General features: G+C 43.1%; 1 protein-coding gene across 2 annotated transcripts in view; it reads left to right on the forward strand.

The window, feature by feature from the left end:
* The window catches only part of LOC112260028 (centrosomal protein of 170 kDa), a 100,682-nt gene that overhangs the window by 28,550 nt on the left and 53,555 nt on the right, over positions 1-18,577 (forward strand). For both annotated transcript variants that reach the window (XM_042327304.1, XM_042327301.1), the window contains 3 exons: positions 4,118-4,196; positions 4,440-4,498; positions 7,819-7,990. In XM_042327304.1, the coding sequence (XP_042183238.1) occupies positions 4,118-4,196; positions 4,440-4,498; positions 7,819-7,990 (310 nt within the window). The remainder of the gene's footprint in view (positions 1-4,117; positions 4,197-4,439; positions 4,499-7,818; positions 7,991-18,577) is intronic.

An 18,577-nucleotide genomic window follows, 5' to 3' on the forward strand; every position in this document is an offset into this window, starting at 1 on the left:
CCAACAGTAGAGGATGCCTGGTTGTTCTTTAAAAGTGCTTTCCTCACCATCTTAAAGAAGCATGCCCCATTCCAAAAATGTAGAAGTAAAAACAGATATAGCCCCTGGTTCACTCCAGACTTGACTGCCCTTGACCAGCACAAAAACATCCTGTGGCGTACTGCATTAGCATCAAATAGCCCCCTGCGATATGCAAGTTTTCAGGGAAGTTAGGAACCAATGAACACAGGCAGTTAGGAAAGCAAAGGCTAGCTTTTTCAAACAGAAATTTGCATCCTGTAGCACAAACTCCAAAAAGTTCTGGGACACTGTAAAGTCCATGGGGAATAAGAGCACCTCCTCCCAGCTGCCCACTGCACTGAGGCTAGGAAACACTGTCACCACCGATAAATCTACGATAATCGAGAATTTCAAAAATAATTTTTCTACAGCTGGCCATGCTTTACACCTGGCTACCCCTACACCCCCCACAGAAACTTGCCCAATCTTCTCCCATTCCTCCTTCACCAAATTCCAGATAGCTGGTGTTCTGAAATTGCTGCAAAATCTGGACCCCTACAATCTTACATTTATCTAACTAGGCAAGTCAGTTAAGAACAAATTCTTATTTTCAATGTCAGCCTAGGAACAGTGGGTTAACTGCCTTGTTCAGGAGCAGAAAAACAAATGTTTACCTTTTCAGCTCAGGGATTTGATCTTGCAACCTTTTGGTTGCTAGTCCAACGCTCTAACCACTATGCTACCTGCCGCCCCACAAATCAGCTGTGCTAGACAATCTGGACCCTCTCTTTCTAAAAATTATCCACCACAATTGTTGTAACCCCTATTACTAGCCTGTTCAACCTCTCGTTCGTACCTATATCTATCCTACCCTGCCTTTCTAAAGTCTTCGAAAGCCAAGTTAACAAACAAATCACCGACCATTTCAAATCCCACCGTACCTTCCCCGCTGTGCAATCTGATTTCCAAGCTGGTCATAGGTGCACCTCAGCCACGCTCAAGGTCCTAAGCGATATCATAACCGCCATCGATAAAAGACAATAGTGTGCAGCTGTCTTCATTGACCTGGCCAAGGTTTTTGACTCTGTCATTCACCGCATTCTTATCGGCAGACTCAACAGCCTTGTTTTCTGAAATGACTGCCTCGCCGGGTTCACCAACTACTTCTCAGAGTTCAGTGTGTCAAATCAGAGGGCCTGTTGTCCGGACCTCTGACAGTCTCTATGGGGGTGCCACAGGGTTAAATTCTCAGGCTGACTCTTTTCTCTGTATGCATCAATGATGTTGCTCTTGCTGCTGATGATTCTCTGATCCACTTATACGCAGACGACACCATTCTGTATACTTCTGGCCCTTCTTTGAACACTATGTTAACAAACCTCCAGATTGGCTTCAATGCCATACAACACTCCTTCTGTGGCCTCCAACTGCTCTTAATTGCAAGTAAAACTAAATGCATGCTCTTCAAACAATCGCTGCCCGCACCTGCCCGCCCGACTAGCATCACTACTCTGGACGGTTCTGACTTAGAATGTGTGGACAACTACAAATACCTAGTTGTCTGGTTGGACTGTAAACTCTCTTTCCAGACTCTCATTAACCATCTCCAATCCAAAATTAAATCTAGATTTGGCTTCCTATTTCGCAACAAGGCATCCTTCACTCAGGCTGCCAAACTTTTCCTCTTAAAACTCACTATCCTACCCATCCTTGACTTCGGCAATGTCATTTACAAAATAGCCTCTATCACAGTGCCATCAGTTTTGTCACCAAACCCCATATACTTGTAACGATTGTCGTAGGTGGAAGAAGGAGAGGACCAAGGTGCAGCGTGGTAAATGTTCATGTTGTAAATTTAATCAAAACTAAACAATAAACAAAATAACCACGACGAATAACGAGAACGAAACAGTTCTGTCAGGTGAATACACACAAAACAGAAATCAACTACCCACAACTCAAGGGCGAAACCAGGCTGCCTAAGTATGGTTCTCAATCAGAGACAACGATTGACAGCTGCCTCTGATTGGGAACCATACCATGCCAAACACATAGAAATACAAACATAGAACAAACATAGAATACCCACCCACATCACTCCCTGACCAAACTAAAAATAGAAACATACAAAGCAATCTACGGTCAGGGCGTGACAATACTCCCCATCACTACGACCTGTATGCTCTCGTTGTTTGGCCCTCGCTTCATATTCGTCGTCAAACCCATTGGCTCCAGGTCATTTATATGTCTTTGCTAGGTAAAGCCCCACCTTATCTCAGGTCACTAGTCACCATAGCCGCACCCACCCGTAGCACGCGCTCCAGCAGGTATTTTTCACTGGTCATCCCCAAAGCCAGCTCCTCGTTTCGCTGCCTTTCCTTACAGTTCTGGGCTGCCAATGACTGGAACGAATTGCAAAAATCACTGAAGCTGGAGTCTTATATCTCCCTCACTAACTTTAAGCATCAGCTGTCTGAGCATCACCGATCATTGCACCTGTACACAGCCCATCTGTAAATATCCCACCCAACTACCTCATCCCCATGTTGTTATTTTTTATATTTTTTGCTCCTTTAGATCCCAGTATCTCTGCTCACGCATTCATCTTCTGCACATCTATCGCTCCAGTGTTTAATTGCTAAATTGTAATTATTTCGCCAATTCTGCCTTTTTATTGCCTTCCTTCCCTTATCTTGCTACATTTGCACACACTGTATATAGACATTTCTATTGTGTTATTGACTGTATGTTTGTTTACTCCATGTGTAACTCTGTGTTGTTTGTGTCACACTGCTTTGCTTGATCTTGGCCAGGTCACAGTTGTAAATGAGAACTTGTTCTCAACTGGCCTACCTGGTTAAATAAAGGTGAAATAAAAAAATACAAAATAAATCTTAGAATGCATCTACATCACATGCTGGGCCAATCAGGAAGTGACTACTGAATGCCCTGCACATCTTACTCATCTTTAGGATGGATCTACATCACATGCTGGGCCAATCAGGAAGTGACTACTGAATGCCCTGCACATCTTACTCATCTTTAGGATGGATCTACATCACATGCTGGGCCAATCAGGAAGTGACTACTGAATGCCCTGCACATCTTACTCATCTTTAGGATGGATCTACATCACATGATGGGCCAATCAGAGCCTGACTACTGAATGCCCTGCACATCTTACTCATCTTGAGGATACATTTTTGATTCATAAGAGAAGTCAACAGTGTATGTTCAATCTATTTGTCCAGGACTCTGTTTTGATAAATCCGGATAGCAACCACAGCTAGCCTACAGTCATAACTGTATCTTCTAATTAGACACTGCAACCACCTTTCAGCTAACACTTATATTACACAATGTGGTTCTTCTCTTTTAGAGTGACTTTAAACTGGACTTGTGACTCTAAAAAAGTTTGATTTTTATTTCTATGCTCTCCATGAAGGACCCAGGTAGATCAAAGTACCTCTTGTCCCTTTCATCAAGTTCTGTCACACTATTTAGAGGTCAGACAGAGACCGGCACAGAGTCAGGAAACTTAATCGCTGGCAGTGATGATTGAAAATGCTTGGTCAGTGAGGCCAGAGCTGCCAATGTTTTCCTTGCCCCGCTCTGCACCCCATCATCTGACATACCTTCCATAAACAGACCCCATCAGCTGATTCAATGTCTCTGGCTGCAGTGTGGGACATTTTTCACATCACCTGATTATTTAAGGCGCTGTCTTTCCTTTTATAATGGCACAATGGCTGGTTCTTATGGGGGGTTGGAGAGACCTGCAAGAAAGACAGAAATCACATTTACTTAAGATTTTTACAGTACCGGTGTAATACAACCCTAATCCAGTTTCTCGCCATCACCTGTTGTCTGCAGGTTTGTGGTGATTTGTAACTGAGAATGAAAGGCAATGTATTCTGGTTTAAATGTAGCCTGAAATGACTTTTGCAGGGAACAGTTTCCCTAAATTCATTATGTAACTTAAGTCTGAGCCACAAGGGTTTTAAGCAATGAGAACTGGGCTGGCACGCCTGGCACTGGAGAGAGGCGGAGGGCAGTGCATTTATAATGTGCTATTTATAACTTACAAACAGGTTTTCCCTCTTTTCTCTCCACACAGACATTTGTGAATGATGTCCGAATTCAGGAGCAGACGTATGTCACATTAAAGATTAATGACAAGCTGAGGTTTGGATATGATATCCTTTCAATCATTCAGTCCTCAACATTTGAATGACACAACATTACTGCAATTTAAATAACCTTACATGAGGCATCTGTTCACTTCATTGCTCTCGTCCACTGATCATTTGTCAAGCTGTATAATCTGCACGTGTCAAACTGTCATCCGCTGTGGCTTCGGCCTGACTGTTGTGTATAATGAAGTGGCTGTGAGGATCGATGCAAACAGTGTGAAAGTGTATTCCCTTAACCTGCTCCACATATCAACCTGTTCACGGTGGTGCGTGAGGAGATGACTGTCCCAGATGAGGCTCTTCAGGTAGGACACTACACAGTACATACAGCCCTTTACATGTTGTACTGGGATAGAATGTACACTATTTAGAAATGTCCTTGTTTTTGAAAGAAAAGCTTTTTTTTATCCATTAAAAAAACATCAAATTGATCAGAAATACAGTGCAGACATTGTTAATGTTGTAACTGACTATTGTAGCTGGAAACAACAGATTTTTATGTATTATCTACATAGGCGTACAGAGGCCCATTATCAGCAACCATCACTCTTGTGTTCCAATAGCACGTTGTGTTAACTAATCCAAGTTTATCATTTAAAAGGCTAATTGATCATTAGAAAATCATTTTGCAATTATGTTAGCACAGCTGAAAACTGTTGTGCAGATTAAAGAAGCAATTCAACTGCCCTTCTTTAGACTAGTTGAGTATCTGGAGCATCAGAATTTGTTGGTTCGATTACAGGCTCAAAATGGCCAGAAGCAAATACCTTTCTTCTGAAACTCGTCAGTCTATTCTTGTTCTGAGAAATGAAGGCTATTCCATGCGAGAAATTACCATGAAACTGAAGATTTCGTCCAAAGCTGTGTACTACCCCCTTCACAGAACAGCGCAAACTGGCGCTAACCAGAATAGAAAGAGGAGTTGGAGGCCCCGGTGCACAACTGAGCAAGAGGACAAGTACATTAGAGTATCTAGTTTGAGAAACAGACACCTCACAAGTCCTCAACTAGTAGTTTCATTAAAAAGTACCCACAAAACACCCGTCTCAACGTCAACCGTGAAGAGGCAACTCCAGGATGCTGGCCTTCTAGGCAGAGTTGCAATGAAAAGCCATATCTCAGACTGGCCAATAAAAATAAAAGTTGAAGCTGGGCAAAAGAACACAGACACTGGACAGAGGAAAATTGGAAACAAGTGTTTTGGACAGACTAATATAAGTTTGAGGTGTTAGGATCACAAAGAAGAACATTTGTGAGAAGCAGAGAAAATTATAAGATTCTGGAAGAGTGCTTGAAGCCATCTGTCAGGCATGGTGGAGGCAAGATGATGGTCTGGGGGTGCTTTGGTGGTGGTAAAGTGGGAGATTTGTACAGGGTAAAAGGTCTCTTATAGAAGGAAGGCTATCACTCCATTTTGCAACGCCATGCCATACCCTGTGGATGACGCTTTATTGGAGCACAGTTCCAAACTCCAATCTATGCAAAAACTATTTAGGGAAGAAGCAGTCAGCTGGTATTCTGTCTATAATAGAGTGGCCAGCACAGTCACCGGATCTCAACCCTATTGAGCTGTTGTGGGAGCACGTTGATCATATGGTACATAAGATGTGCCCATCAAGCCAATCCAACTTGTTGGAGGTGCTTCAGGAAGCATGGGATGAAATCTCTTCAGATTACCTCAACAAATTGACAACTAGAATGCCAAAGGTCTGCAAGGCTGTAATTGATGCAAATGGAGGATTCTTTGGCGAAAGCAAAGTTTGAAGGACACAATTATTATTTCAATTAAAAAATCATTATTTATAACCTTGTCAATGTCTTTATTATAATTTCTATTCATTTAGCATCTCCTTTTATATATGTTTTCATGGAAAACAAGGACATTTCTAAGTGACTCCAAACTTTTGAACGGTAGTGTATGTAACCTTTTCCCACTTTGTAACACATCAGAATGTGGAAAGGGTGTGAATACTGTTTGAAGGTGCTGTATATCAGAATATCTATGTTGTACTCAATATCAGGGCTATCTGGGGTGCTAATGTCTGCTAAATATAAAATAGCAACAGTTATACCATAGTATAACACAGTGTCTGTAAGTACAGGGTCTTCAGAAAGGATTCACACCCCTCAATTTTTTCAAAATGTTGTTGTGTTTTACAGCCTGAATTTAAAATGGATTAAATTTAGATTTTTGGTCACTGGCGTATAGACAATACCCTATAATCCCAAAGTGGAAGTGAAATTATGTCTTGACATTTTTACCAATTAATAAAAAATGAAAAGCAAAAGGTCTTGAGTCAATAAGTATTCAACCCCTTTGTTATGACAAGCCTAAATAAGTTCAGGAGTAAAAATGTGTTTAACAAGTCACATAATAAGTTGCATGGACTCATTCTGTGTGCAATAATAGTGTTTAACATGATTTTTGAATGACTACCTCATCTCTGTACCCCAGGGACATTTTCCAATGCCTCACAAAGAAGGTGACCTATTGATGGGTAAAACTTTATTAATTACATGGTAAAGTTATTAATTACACTTTGGATGGTGTATCAATATACCCAGTCAGTACAAAGGTACAGGCGTTCTTCCTAACTCAGTTGCCGGAGTGAAAGGAAACTGCTCAAGGATTAAACCATGTGAACAATGGTGACTTTAAAACAGCTACAGAGTTTAATGGCTGTGATAGGAGAAAACTGAAAATATTCCATAACTGCATCCTGTTTGCAACTTGGCACTAAAGTAATACTGCACAGAATGTGGCAAAGCAATTCACTTTTTGTCCTGAATGCAAAATATTATATTTGGGGCAAATCCATTACAGCATATTACTGAGTACCACTCTTCAAATTTCAAGCATCGAGTAATCCTTAAGGACTGGAGTTTTTCAGGATAAAAAAACAAACGTAATGGAGCTAAGCACAGGCAAAATCCTAGAGGAAAACCTGGTTCAGTCTGCTTTCCACCAGACACTGGGAGATGAATTCACCCTTCAGCAGAACAATAACTTTAAACACAAGGCCAAAACTAAACTGGAGTTGCTTACCAAGAAGACAGTGAATGTTTTTAAATGGCCGAGTTACAGTTTTGACTTAAATCTATTTGAAAATCTATGGCAATACTTAAATGGTTGTCTAGCAATGACCAACAACCAATTTCACAGAACTTGAAGAATTTTAAAATAATAATGGGCAAATGTTGCATAATCCAGGTGTGGAAAGCTCTTAGAGATTTAAAGCTCACAGCTGTAATCACTGCCAAAGGTGCTTCTGCAAAGTATTGACTCAGGGGTGTGAATACTTATGTAAATTAGATATTTTCAATACATTTGCCCCCCCAAAAAATCTAAAAACATATTTTCACTTTGTCATTATGGGGTATTGTGTGTAGACGGGTGAGAAAAATGTTCCATTTTGAATACAGGCTGTAACACAACAAAATGTGGAATAAGTCAAGGGGTATGCATACTTTCTGAAGGCACTGTAGGTTCATAAGATTTTATCTTGCCCCATGCAAATATAACTTTAAGCTGTGTGTGTCAGCATTAGATGAAAAATGATATTTTTGGCTCTGACGGTGTTCCACTTTCTTTCTCCATCACTCCATCCCTACCTCCCTCCATCAGCATGAGAAGTTCACCAGCCAGCTCCAGCTGACTAAGAAGCACTTCAACGGTGAGCCCACTAAGTCCCCCGCTAAGACCCCCAGACCAGCCGAGACCAAGGCAGCCGAGGGGACCACCATGGAGCCATCGGCCAAACCTGCTGATTCACACCAGGGAGATGACAAGATGGCAGGTGAGAGCAGGAAGCACATATAAGAGATTGCATGTATGTTGTACAGTATGACCCAGTCATTTCAGGGAAATAATGAATGGGATATTTCAGTTTTGATTTTCAATCATGACACAGTATTTGGAAATAAGCAATATCTGCATCCAAGTTGTGACTAGATTCATAATTCCATTTTTATAACAATAGCATTTTAGAGTCCGTATTCTGAATAAGTAAGCAATGAATGTCCTGATCCTACCATAGATTGGACAGTGATACACTTGTATGGACCACCAGTCATCTAAAAGACTAATAAACCTTTCACTGCCTGTCTCTTATGGGGGCTTGTCTGTTTATCTATTGACTGTAATAAAAGAGTGAGGGTTTAGGACAGGTGTTTAAATAACACATTGTCACTAAAAACATCACACTAATCTGAGCTACTGTCCTGTACCACTTGGGTGTCTTATCTGATGAGCCAGCCCAGCATGCTCCTGGTCCCACTATCAGTAGCCACTGGGCAAAGATGTCAATTAAACGTCTATTTCACGTTGGTTCAACGTAATTTCATTGAAATGACGCATAAACAACATTGATTCAACAAGTGTCTGCCCAGTGGGAAAGAGCTATATTTATCTACAGGATGCAGCAGAGTGGTTGCAGCTGCTCCTGTCTCTCCCTGTGTAGCTGACAGGGAGAATGTCTCCTACACTTGCATCGTTTACGCACTATCGTCAAGTCACTCAGCTGGGGGAGAGTTTATGCTGGTGTTGGTGTGGATAGCGGTTTAGTATCTCTTACAGTAGATGGTACAGCTGTGGGAGTTGAATAGCTACTGTATTACAGATGGCACAAGACTTTAACAGGGCTTTTGGATTGTGACATACAGTACATGGTTCATTGTCATTACATTAGGAACACAGAGTGTTCTTTTGCTATGCGTTGGGGTGGCAGGTAGCCTACCGGTTAAGAGTGTTGGGCCAATAACTGAAATATTGCTCAGGGTCTTCTCCATGATATTTAACAATCTGGTACTGCTGAGTACAGCGTGGGTGGACAGGTAGCCTAGCGGTTAAGAGTGTTGGGCCAGTAACTGAAATATTGCTCAGGGTCTTCTCCATGATATTTTAACAATCTGGTACTGCTGAGTACAGCGTGGGTGGACAGGTAGCCTAGCGTTTAAGAGTGTTGGGCCAGTAACTGAAATATTGCTCAGGGTCTTCTCCATGATATTTAACAATCTGGTACTGCTGAGTACAGCGTGGGTGGACAGGTAGCCTAGCGGTTAAGAGTGTTGGGCCAATAACTGAAATATTGCTCAGGGTCTTCTCCATGATATTTTAACAATCTGGTACTGCTGAGTACAGCGTGGGTGGGCAGTGCCTTAGAGATTTTTGCGTTTTTTAACACTTGAAACTGCCATTTCAATAATTACTTAAATTATAACAAATAAAGTGGTGCAGCCAGTCTACAAGTTGGCGCAGTGCCCTCTTACATTCTTTGGGGAAAACCCTAGTCGCTGGTTCGAATCCCTGAGCTGACTAGGTGAAAAATTGGTCGATGTGCCCTTGAGCAAAACACTTAATCCTAATTTCTCTAGTAAATCGCTCAGGATAAAAGCATCTGCTAAATGACTAACATTTAAGGGAAACGGTTTGGTCCCTATGGATGGAGTCGTTTTTCTGATAAATGAGAGGATGTCCTTCATTTTTTACTTTAGCCATGGCCATCGTCCCTAGACCAGGGATCACCAACGAGATTTAGCCACGGGCTGATTTTATTGAGCAGATGATCAGGGGGCTGGAAAATTACAGAACATTTGAAGACTGCAATTTGACTGCAAGAAGCCAAAACAGATATAATATTTTACAAACATATACAGTTGGTCAGACGTTTACATATACATTTAAACTCAGTTTTTCACAATTCCTGACATTTAATCCTAGTACAAATTCCCTGTTTTAGGTCAGTTAGTATCAAATCAAAATCAAATCAAATTTATTTATATAGCCCTTCGTACATCAGCTGATATCTCAAAGTGCTGTACAGAAACCCAGCCTAAAACCCCAAACAGCAAGCAATGCAGGTGTAGAAGCACGGTGGCTAGGAAAAACTCCCTAGAAAGGCCAAAACCTAGGAAGAAACCTAGAGAGGAACCAGGCTATGTGGGGTGGCCAGTCCTCTTCTGGCTGTGCCGGGTGGAGATTATAACAGAACATGGCCAAGATGTTCAAATGTTCATAAATGACCAGCATGGTCGAATAATAATAAGGCAGAACAGTTGAAACTGGAGCAGCAGCACAGTCAGGTGGAAGTTGAAACTGGAGCAGCAGCATGGCCAGGTGGACTGGGGACAGCAAGGAGTCATCATGTCATCACCACTTTACTTTAAGAATGTGAAATGTCAAAATAATTGTATAGAGAATGATTTATTTCAGCTTTTATTTATTTTATCACATTCCCAGTGGGTCAGAAGTTTACATACACACAATTGGTATTTGGTAGCATTGCCTTTAAATTATTTAACTTGAGTCAAACGTTTTGGGTAGCCTTCCACAAGCTTCCCACAATAAATTGGGGGAATTTTGGCCCATTCCTCCTGACAGAGCTGGTGTAATTGAATCAGGTTTGTAGGCCTCCTTGCTCGCACACGCTTTTTCAGTTCTGCCCACACATTTTCTATGGATTGAGGTCAGGGCTTTGTGATGGCGACTCCAATACCTTGACTCTGTTGTCCTTAAGCCATTTTGCCACAACTTTGGAAGTATGCTTGGGGTCATTGTTCATTTGGAAGACCCATTTGCGATCAAACTTTAACTTTAACTGATGTTTTGAGATGTTGCTTCAATATATCCACATCATTTTCCTACCTCGTGATGCCATCTATTTTGTGAAGTGCACCAGTCCCTCCTGCAGCAAAGCATCCCCACAACATGATGCTGCCACCCCGTGCTTCACGGTTGGGATGGTGTTCTTCGGCTTGCAAGCCTCCCCCTTTTCCTCCAAACATAATGATGGTCATTATGGCCAAACAGTTCTATTTTTGTTTCATCAGAGCAGAGGACATTTCTCCAAAAAGTACGATCTTTGTCCCCATGTGCAGTTTCAAACCGTAGTCTGGCTTGTTTAATGGCGGTTTTGGATTAGTGGCTTCTTCCTTGCTGAGCGGCCTTTCAGGTTATGTCGATATAGGACTCGTTTTATTGTGGATATAGATACTTTTGTATCCGTTTCCTCCAGCATCTTCAAGGTCCTTTGCTGTTGTTCTGGGATTGATTGCACTTTTCACACCAAAGTACGTTCATCTCTAGGAGACCGAACGCGCCACCTTCTGAGCGGTATGACGGCTGCGTGGTCCCATGGTGTTTATACTTGCGTACTATTGTTTGTACAGATGAACATGGTACCTTCAGGCATTTGGAAATTGCTCCTAAGGATGAACCAGGCTTGTGGAGGTCTACAATTTATTTTCTGAAGATAGCCCTATTTGGTAAAAGACCAAGTGCATATTATGGCAAGAAGAGCTCAAATAACCAAAGAGAAATGACAGTCCATCATTACTTTAAGACTTGAAGGTCAGTCAATCTGGAAAATTTCAAAAACTTTGAAAGTGCAATTGCAATAACCATCATGCAGAAATGGAAGACCCAGAGTTATCTCTGATGCACAGTATACGTTAATTGTAGTTAACTGCACATCAGATTGCAGCCCAAATAAATGTTTGACAGAGTTCAAGTAACAGACACATCTCAACATCAACTGTTCAGAGGATAGCGCGTGAACCAGGCCTTTATGGTCGAATTTCTGCAAAGAAACCACTACTAAGGACACCAGTAATAAGAAGAAACTTGCTTGGGCCAAGAAACACGAGTAATGGACATGAGACTGGTGGAAATCTGGCGCTGGAGAGGAAGGCGGATGTTTTACCGATTGTGTTTTTTTTATTTGTTTATTTGCGTTGTTTGTGACTTATTTTTTTACTTATTTTGTACATGATGTTGCCGCTACTGTCTCTTCTGACCGACAATAACTTCTGGACATCAGGACTGCGATTACTCACCACGGACTGGCAGAATCCTTTTTTAACAATCCCTAACAATCCCGACGCAAACGATATACTGCTTTCTCGGGAACAGGCCCAGATCCCCGTGATTTGCGTGAAGAGGAGGCAGAGCAAATGGAGCCAAGGGGCGGGCTGCCTTCTGTGAATTCGTAGCTGATCGAATAAACCTCCACTTACTTCCATTCTGTTTGCAAACGTGAATTCTTTGGAGAATAAAATAGATTACCTATGCAGAAGATTAAACTACCAACCGGACATTCAAAACTGTGATATCTTATGTTTCACGAAATCGTGGCTGAATGACGACACTATCAACATACAGCTGGCTGGTGATACGCTGTACCGGCAGGATAGAACAGCGGCGTCTGGTAAGACAAGGGGCGGCAGACTATCTATTTTTGTAAACAACAGCTGGTGCACGATATCTAAGGAAGTCTCAAGCTATTGCTCGCCTGAGGCAGAGTATCTCATGATAAGCTGTAGACCACGTATTTTTCATAGCTTTTTACATACCACCACAGATTGAGGCTGGCACTAAGACAGCATTGAATGAGTTGTATTCTACCATAAGTAAACAAGAAAACGCTCACCCAGAGGCGGCGCTCCTAGTAGCCCGGGGACTTTAAACTTAAATCTGTTTTACCAAATTTCTATCAGCATGTTAAATGTACAACCAGAGGGAAATCAACTATGAACCACCTTTACTCCACACACAGAGACGCATACAAAGCCATTCATACCATGCCCTCCATTTGGCAAATCTGACCATAATTGTATCCTCCTGATTCCTGCTTACAAGCAAAACCTAAAGCAAGAAGCACCAGTGACTAGATCAATAAAAAAGTTGTCAGATAAAGCAGATGCTACGCTTCAGGACTGTTTTGCTAGCACAGACTGGAATATGTTTCGGTCATTTATGAACATTTGAACATCTTGGCCATGTTCTGTTATAATCTCCACCCGGCACAGCCAGAAGAGGACTGGCCACCCCACATAGCCTGGTTCCTCTCTAGGTTTCTTCCTAGGTTTTGGCCTTTCTAGGGAGTTTGTCCTAGCCACCGTGTTTCTACACCTGCATTGCTTGCTGTTTGGGGTTTTAGGCTGGGTTTCTGTACAGCACTTTTAGATATCAGCTGATATCAGGGCTATATAAATACATTTGATTTGATCTATGCATAGTCACTTTAATAACTTACATGTACATATTACCTCAACTGTATATAGTCTTGCTTGTGTTAATTTACTGCTGCTCTTTAATTACTTGTTACTTTTATTTCTTATTCTTGCCCGTATTTTTAAAACTGTATTGTTGGTTATGGGCTCGTAAGTAAGCATGTCACTGTCAGGTCTGCACCTGTTGTATTCGGCACATTGACTAATTCAATTTGATTAGATCTGATTTGAAATCTGTCCTTTCGTCTGTCTGAGTCCAAATTGGAGATTTTTGGTCCCAAACGCTGTGTCTTTGTGAGACGCAGAGTAAGTGAACGGATGATCTCTGCATGTATGGTTCCCACCATGAAGCATGGAGGAGGAGGTGTGATGGGCTGGTGACACTGTCAGTAATTTATAAAAAATTCAAGGCACACTTAACCAGCATGGCTACCACCGCATTCTGCAGCGATACGTCATCCCATCTGGTTTGCGCTTAGTCCCACTATCATTTGTTTTTAGACAGGAAAATGACCCAACACACCTCCAGGCTGTGTAAGGGCTATTTGACCAAGAAGGAGAGCGATGGAGTGCTGCATCAGATGCCCTGGCATCCAAAATCACAAAAACCTTAACCAAATTGAGAGGGTTTGGGATGAGTTGGACTGCAGAGTGAAGGAAAAGCAACCAATAAGTGTTCAGAATATGTGGGAACTCCTTCAAGACTGTTGGAAAAGCATTCCTCATGCTGGTTGAGAAATTGCCAAGAGTGTGCAAAGCTGTCATCAAGGCAAAGGGTGGCTACTTTGAAGAATCTCAAATATGAAATATATTTTGATTTGTTTAACACTGTTTTGGTTACTAAATGATTCCATCTGTGTTTTTTCATAGTTTTGATGTATTCACTATTATTCTACTAATCAAATCAAATCAAATCAAATCAAATTTTATTTGTCACATACACATGGTTAGCAGATGTTAATGCGAGTGTAGCGAAATGCTTGTGCTTCTAGTTCCGACAATGCAGTAATAACGAGCAAGTAATCTAACTAACAATTCCAAAAAACTACTGTCTTATACACAGTGTAAGGGGATAAAGAATATGTACATAAGGATATATGAATGAGTGATGGTACAGAGCAGCATAGGCAAGATACAGTAGATGATATCGAGTACAGTATATACATATGAGATAAGTATGTAAACCAAGTGGCATAGTTAAAGTGGCTAGTGATACATGTATTACATAAGGATGCAGTCGATGATATAGAGTACAGTATCAACGTATGCATATGAGATGAACAATGTAGGGTAAGTAACATTATATAAGGTAGCATTGTTTAAAGTGGCTAGTGATATATTTACATAATTTCCCATCAATTCCCATGATTAAAGTGGCTGGAGTAGAGTCAGTGTCATTGACAGTGTGTTGGCAGTAGCCACTCAATGTTAGTGGTGGCTGTTTAACAGTCTGATGGCCTTGAGATAGAAGCTGTTTTTCAGTCTCTCGGTCCCAGCTTTGATGCACCTGTACTGACCTCACCTTCTGGATGACAGCGGGGTGAACAGGCAGTGGCTCGGGTGGTTGATGTCCTTGATGATCTTTATGGCCTTCCTGTAGCATCGGGTGGTGTAGGTGTCCTGGAGGGCAGGTAGTTTGCCCCCGGTGATGCGTTGTGCAGACCTCACTACCCTCTGGAGAGCCTTACGGTTGAGGGCGGTGCAGTTGCCATACCAGGCGGTGATACAGCCCGCCAGGATGCTCTCGATTGTGCATCTGTAGAAGTTTGTGAGTGCTTTTGGTGACAAGCCGAATTTCTTCAGCCTCCTGAGGTTGAAGAGGCGCTGCTGCGCCTTCCTCACGATGCTGTCTGTGTGAGTGGACCAATTCAGTTTGTCTGTGATGTGTATGCCGAGGAACTTAAAACTTGCTACCCTCTCCACTACTGTTCCATCGATGTGGATGGGGGTGTTCCCTCTGCTGTTTCCTGAAGTCCACAATCATCTCCTTAGTTTTGTTGACGTTGAGTGTGAGGTTATTTTCCTGACACCACACTCCGAGGGCCCTCACCTCCTCCCTGTAGGCCGTCTCGTCGTTGTTGGTAATCAAGCCTACCACTGTTGTGTCGTCCGCAAACTTGATGATTGAGTTGGAGGCGTGCATGGCCACGCAGTCGTGGGTGAACAGGGAGTACAGGAGGGGGCTCAGAACGCACCCTTGTGGGGCCCCAGTGTTGAGGATCAGCGGGGAGGAGATGTTGTTGCCTACCCTCACCACCTGGGGGCGGCCCGTCAGGAAGTCCAGTACCCAGTTGCACAGGGCGGGGTCGAGACCCAGGGTCTCGAGCTTGATGACGAGCTTGGAGGGTACTATGGTGTTGAATGCCGAGCTGTAGTCGATGAACAGCATTCTCACATAGGTATTCCTCTTGTCCAGATGGGTTAGGGCAGTGTGCAGTGTGGTTGAGATTGCATCGTCTGTGGACCTATTTGGGCGGTAAGCAAATTGGAGTGGGTCAAGGGTGTCAGGTAGGGTGGAGGTGATATGGTCCTTGACTAGTCTCTCAAAGCACTTCATGATGACGGATGTGAGTGCTACGGGCGGTAGTCGTTTAGCTCAGTTACCTTAGCTTTCTTGGGAACAGGAACAATGGTGGCCCTCTTGAAGCATGTGGGAACAGCAGACTGGTATAGGGATTGGTTGAATATGTCCGTAAACACACCGGCCAGCTGGTCTGCGCATGCTCTGAGGGCGCGGCTGGGGATGCCGTCTGGGCCTGCAGCCTTGCGAGGGTTAACACGTTTAAATGTCTTACTCACTTCGGCTGCAGTGAAGGAGAGACCGCATGATTCCGTTGCAGGCCGTGTCAGTGGCACTGTATTGTCCTCAAAGCGGGCAAAAAAGTTATTTAGTCTGCCTGGGAGCAAGACATCCTGGTCCGTGACTGGGCTGGGTTTCTTCCTGTAGTCCGTGATTGATTGTAGACCCTGCCACATACCTCTTGTGTCTGAGCCGTTGAATTGAGATTCTACTTTGTCTCTGTACTGGCGCTTAGCTTGTTTGATAGCCTTGCGGAGGGAATAGCTGCACTGTTTGTATTCAGTCATGTTACCAGACACCTTGCCCTGATTAAAAGCAGTGGTTCGTGCCTTCAGTTTCACACGAATGCTGCCATCAATCCACGGTTTCTGGTTAGGGAATGTTTTAATCGTTGCTATGGGAACGACATCTTCAACGCACGTTCTAATGAACTCGCACACCGTATCAGCGTATTCGTCAATGTTGTTGTCTGACGCAATACGAAACATCTCGCAGTCCACGTGATGGAAGCAGTCTTGGAGTGTGGAGTCAGCTTGGTCGGACCAGCGTTGGACAGACCTCAGCGTGGGAGCTTCTTGTTTTAGTTTCTGTCTGTAGGCAGGGATCAACAAAATGGAGTCGTGGTCAGCTTTTCCGAAAGGGGGCGGGGCAGGGCCTTATATGCGTCGCGGAAGTTAGAGTAACAATGATCCAGGGTCTTTCCACCCCTGGTTGCGCAATCAATATGCTGATAAAATTTAGGGAGTCTTGTTTTCAGATTAGCCTTGTTAAAATCCCCAGCTACAATGAATGCAGCCTCCGGATAAATCGTTTCCAGTTTGCAGAGAGTTAAATAAAGTTCGTTCAGAGCCATCGATGTGTCTGCTTGGGGGATATATACGGCTGTGATTATAATCGAAGAGAATTCTCTTGGTAGATAATGCGGTCTACATTTGATTGTGAGGAATTCTAAATCAGGTGAACAGAAGGATTTGAGTTCCTGTATGTTTCCTTCATCACACCATGTCACGTTGGCCATAAGGCATACGCCCCCGCCCGTCTTCTTACCAGAGAGATGTTTGTTTCTGTCCGCGCGATGCGTGGAGAAACCCGCTGGCTGCACCGCTTCGGATTGCGTCTCTCCAGTGAGCCATGTTTCCGTGAAGCAGAGAACGTTACAGTCTCTGATGTCCCTCTGGAATGCTACCTTTGCTCGGATTTCATCAACCTTGTTGTCAAGAGACTGGACATTGGCAAGAAGAATGCTGGGGAGTGGTGCACGATGTGCCCGTCTCCGGAGTCTGACCAGAAGACCGCTTCGTTTCCCTCTTTTTCTGAGTCGTTTTTTTTTTTTTTTTTGGTCGCTGCATGTGATCCACTCGGTTACACTGGTTGTAAGGCAGAACTCAGGATCCGCATCGCGAAAAACATATTCTTGGTCGTACTGATGGTGAGTTGACGCTGATCTTATATTCAGTAGTTCTTGTCGGCTGTATGTAAAGAAACCTAAGATGACCTGGGGTACTAGTGTAAGAAATAACACGTAAAAAAACAAAAAACTGCATAGTTTCCTAGGAACGCGAAGCGAGGCGGCCATCTCTGTCGGCGCCGGAAGTCAAAAGTAGAAAATGGTAGAAATGAAGAAAAACCCTTGAATGAGTAGGTGTGTCCAAACTTTTGAGTAGTACTGCATATATACATTATTTCTTTTGCTCAGAAACGTAAACCACCCGCGGTCCGCCAGTTAAGGAACCCTGGTCCATAGTATCAGGATCAAAACAACAGATGTTCTAACACTGTCATATGGGGCATCAGGCTTAACACATAAGTCCAGTGTACCAACATTACATTTAACCCGGCTTGCCACCCATTATGTGTTTAATTACAGCATCTGCAGTGAGGGCCTTCAGCAGAGGGCCTGTAATGATAGGGGGAGCCACGTCCACCCATATGTCTCCTTTATTACTCGACAACCATTACAAAATAGGAGGCGGGAAGCGTTTACATGTGTTCCTCCTTGTCGGCTTCTCTACCACCTGGATATTGAAGCCTGCTAATTGTCCTTTTAATGCTAATGTATTATTCCCCCCACTGATTCACAGACAGCCAGTCACTGTATGTTCCCTTTCCTCTCTGCAGTCAGACAGTCACCTTATGTTCCCTTTCCTCTCTGCAGTCAGACTGTATGTTCCCTTTCCTCTCTGCAGTCAGACTGTATGTTCCCTTTCCTCTCTGCAGTCAGACTGTATGTTCCCTTTCCTCTCTGCAGTCAGACTGTATGTTCCCTTTCCTCTCTGCAGTCAGACTGTATGTTCCCTTTCCTCTCTGCAGTCAGACTGTATGTTCTCTTTCCTCTCTGCAGTCAGACAGTCACCGTATGTTCCCTTTCCTCTCTGCAGTCAGACAGTCACCTTATGTTCCCTTTCCTCTCTGCAGTCAGACTGTATGTTCCCTTTCCTCTCTGCAGTCAGACAATTACTGTATGTTCCCTTTCCTCTCTGCAGTCAGACTGTATGTTCCCTTTCCTCTCTGCAGTCAGACTGTATGTTCCCTTTCCTCTCTGCAGTCAGACTGTATGTTCCCTTTCCTCTCTGCA

This window comes from Oncorhynchus tshawytscha, linkage group LG01 (genome assembly GCF_018296145.1).
Source record: "Oncorhynchus tshawytscha isolate Ot180627B linkage group LG01, Otsh_v2.0, whole genome shotgun sequence".
Taxonomy (NCBI): domain Eukaryota; kingdom Metazoa; phylum Chordata; class Actinopteri; order Salmoniformes; family Salmonidae; genus Oncorhynchus; species Oncorhynchus tshawytscha.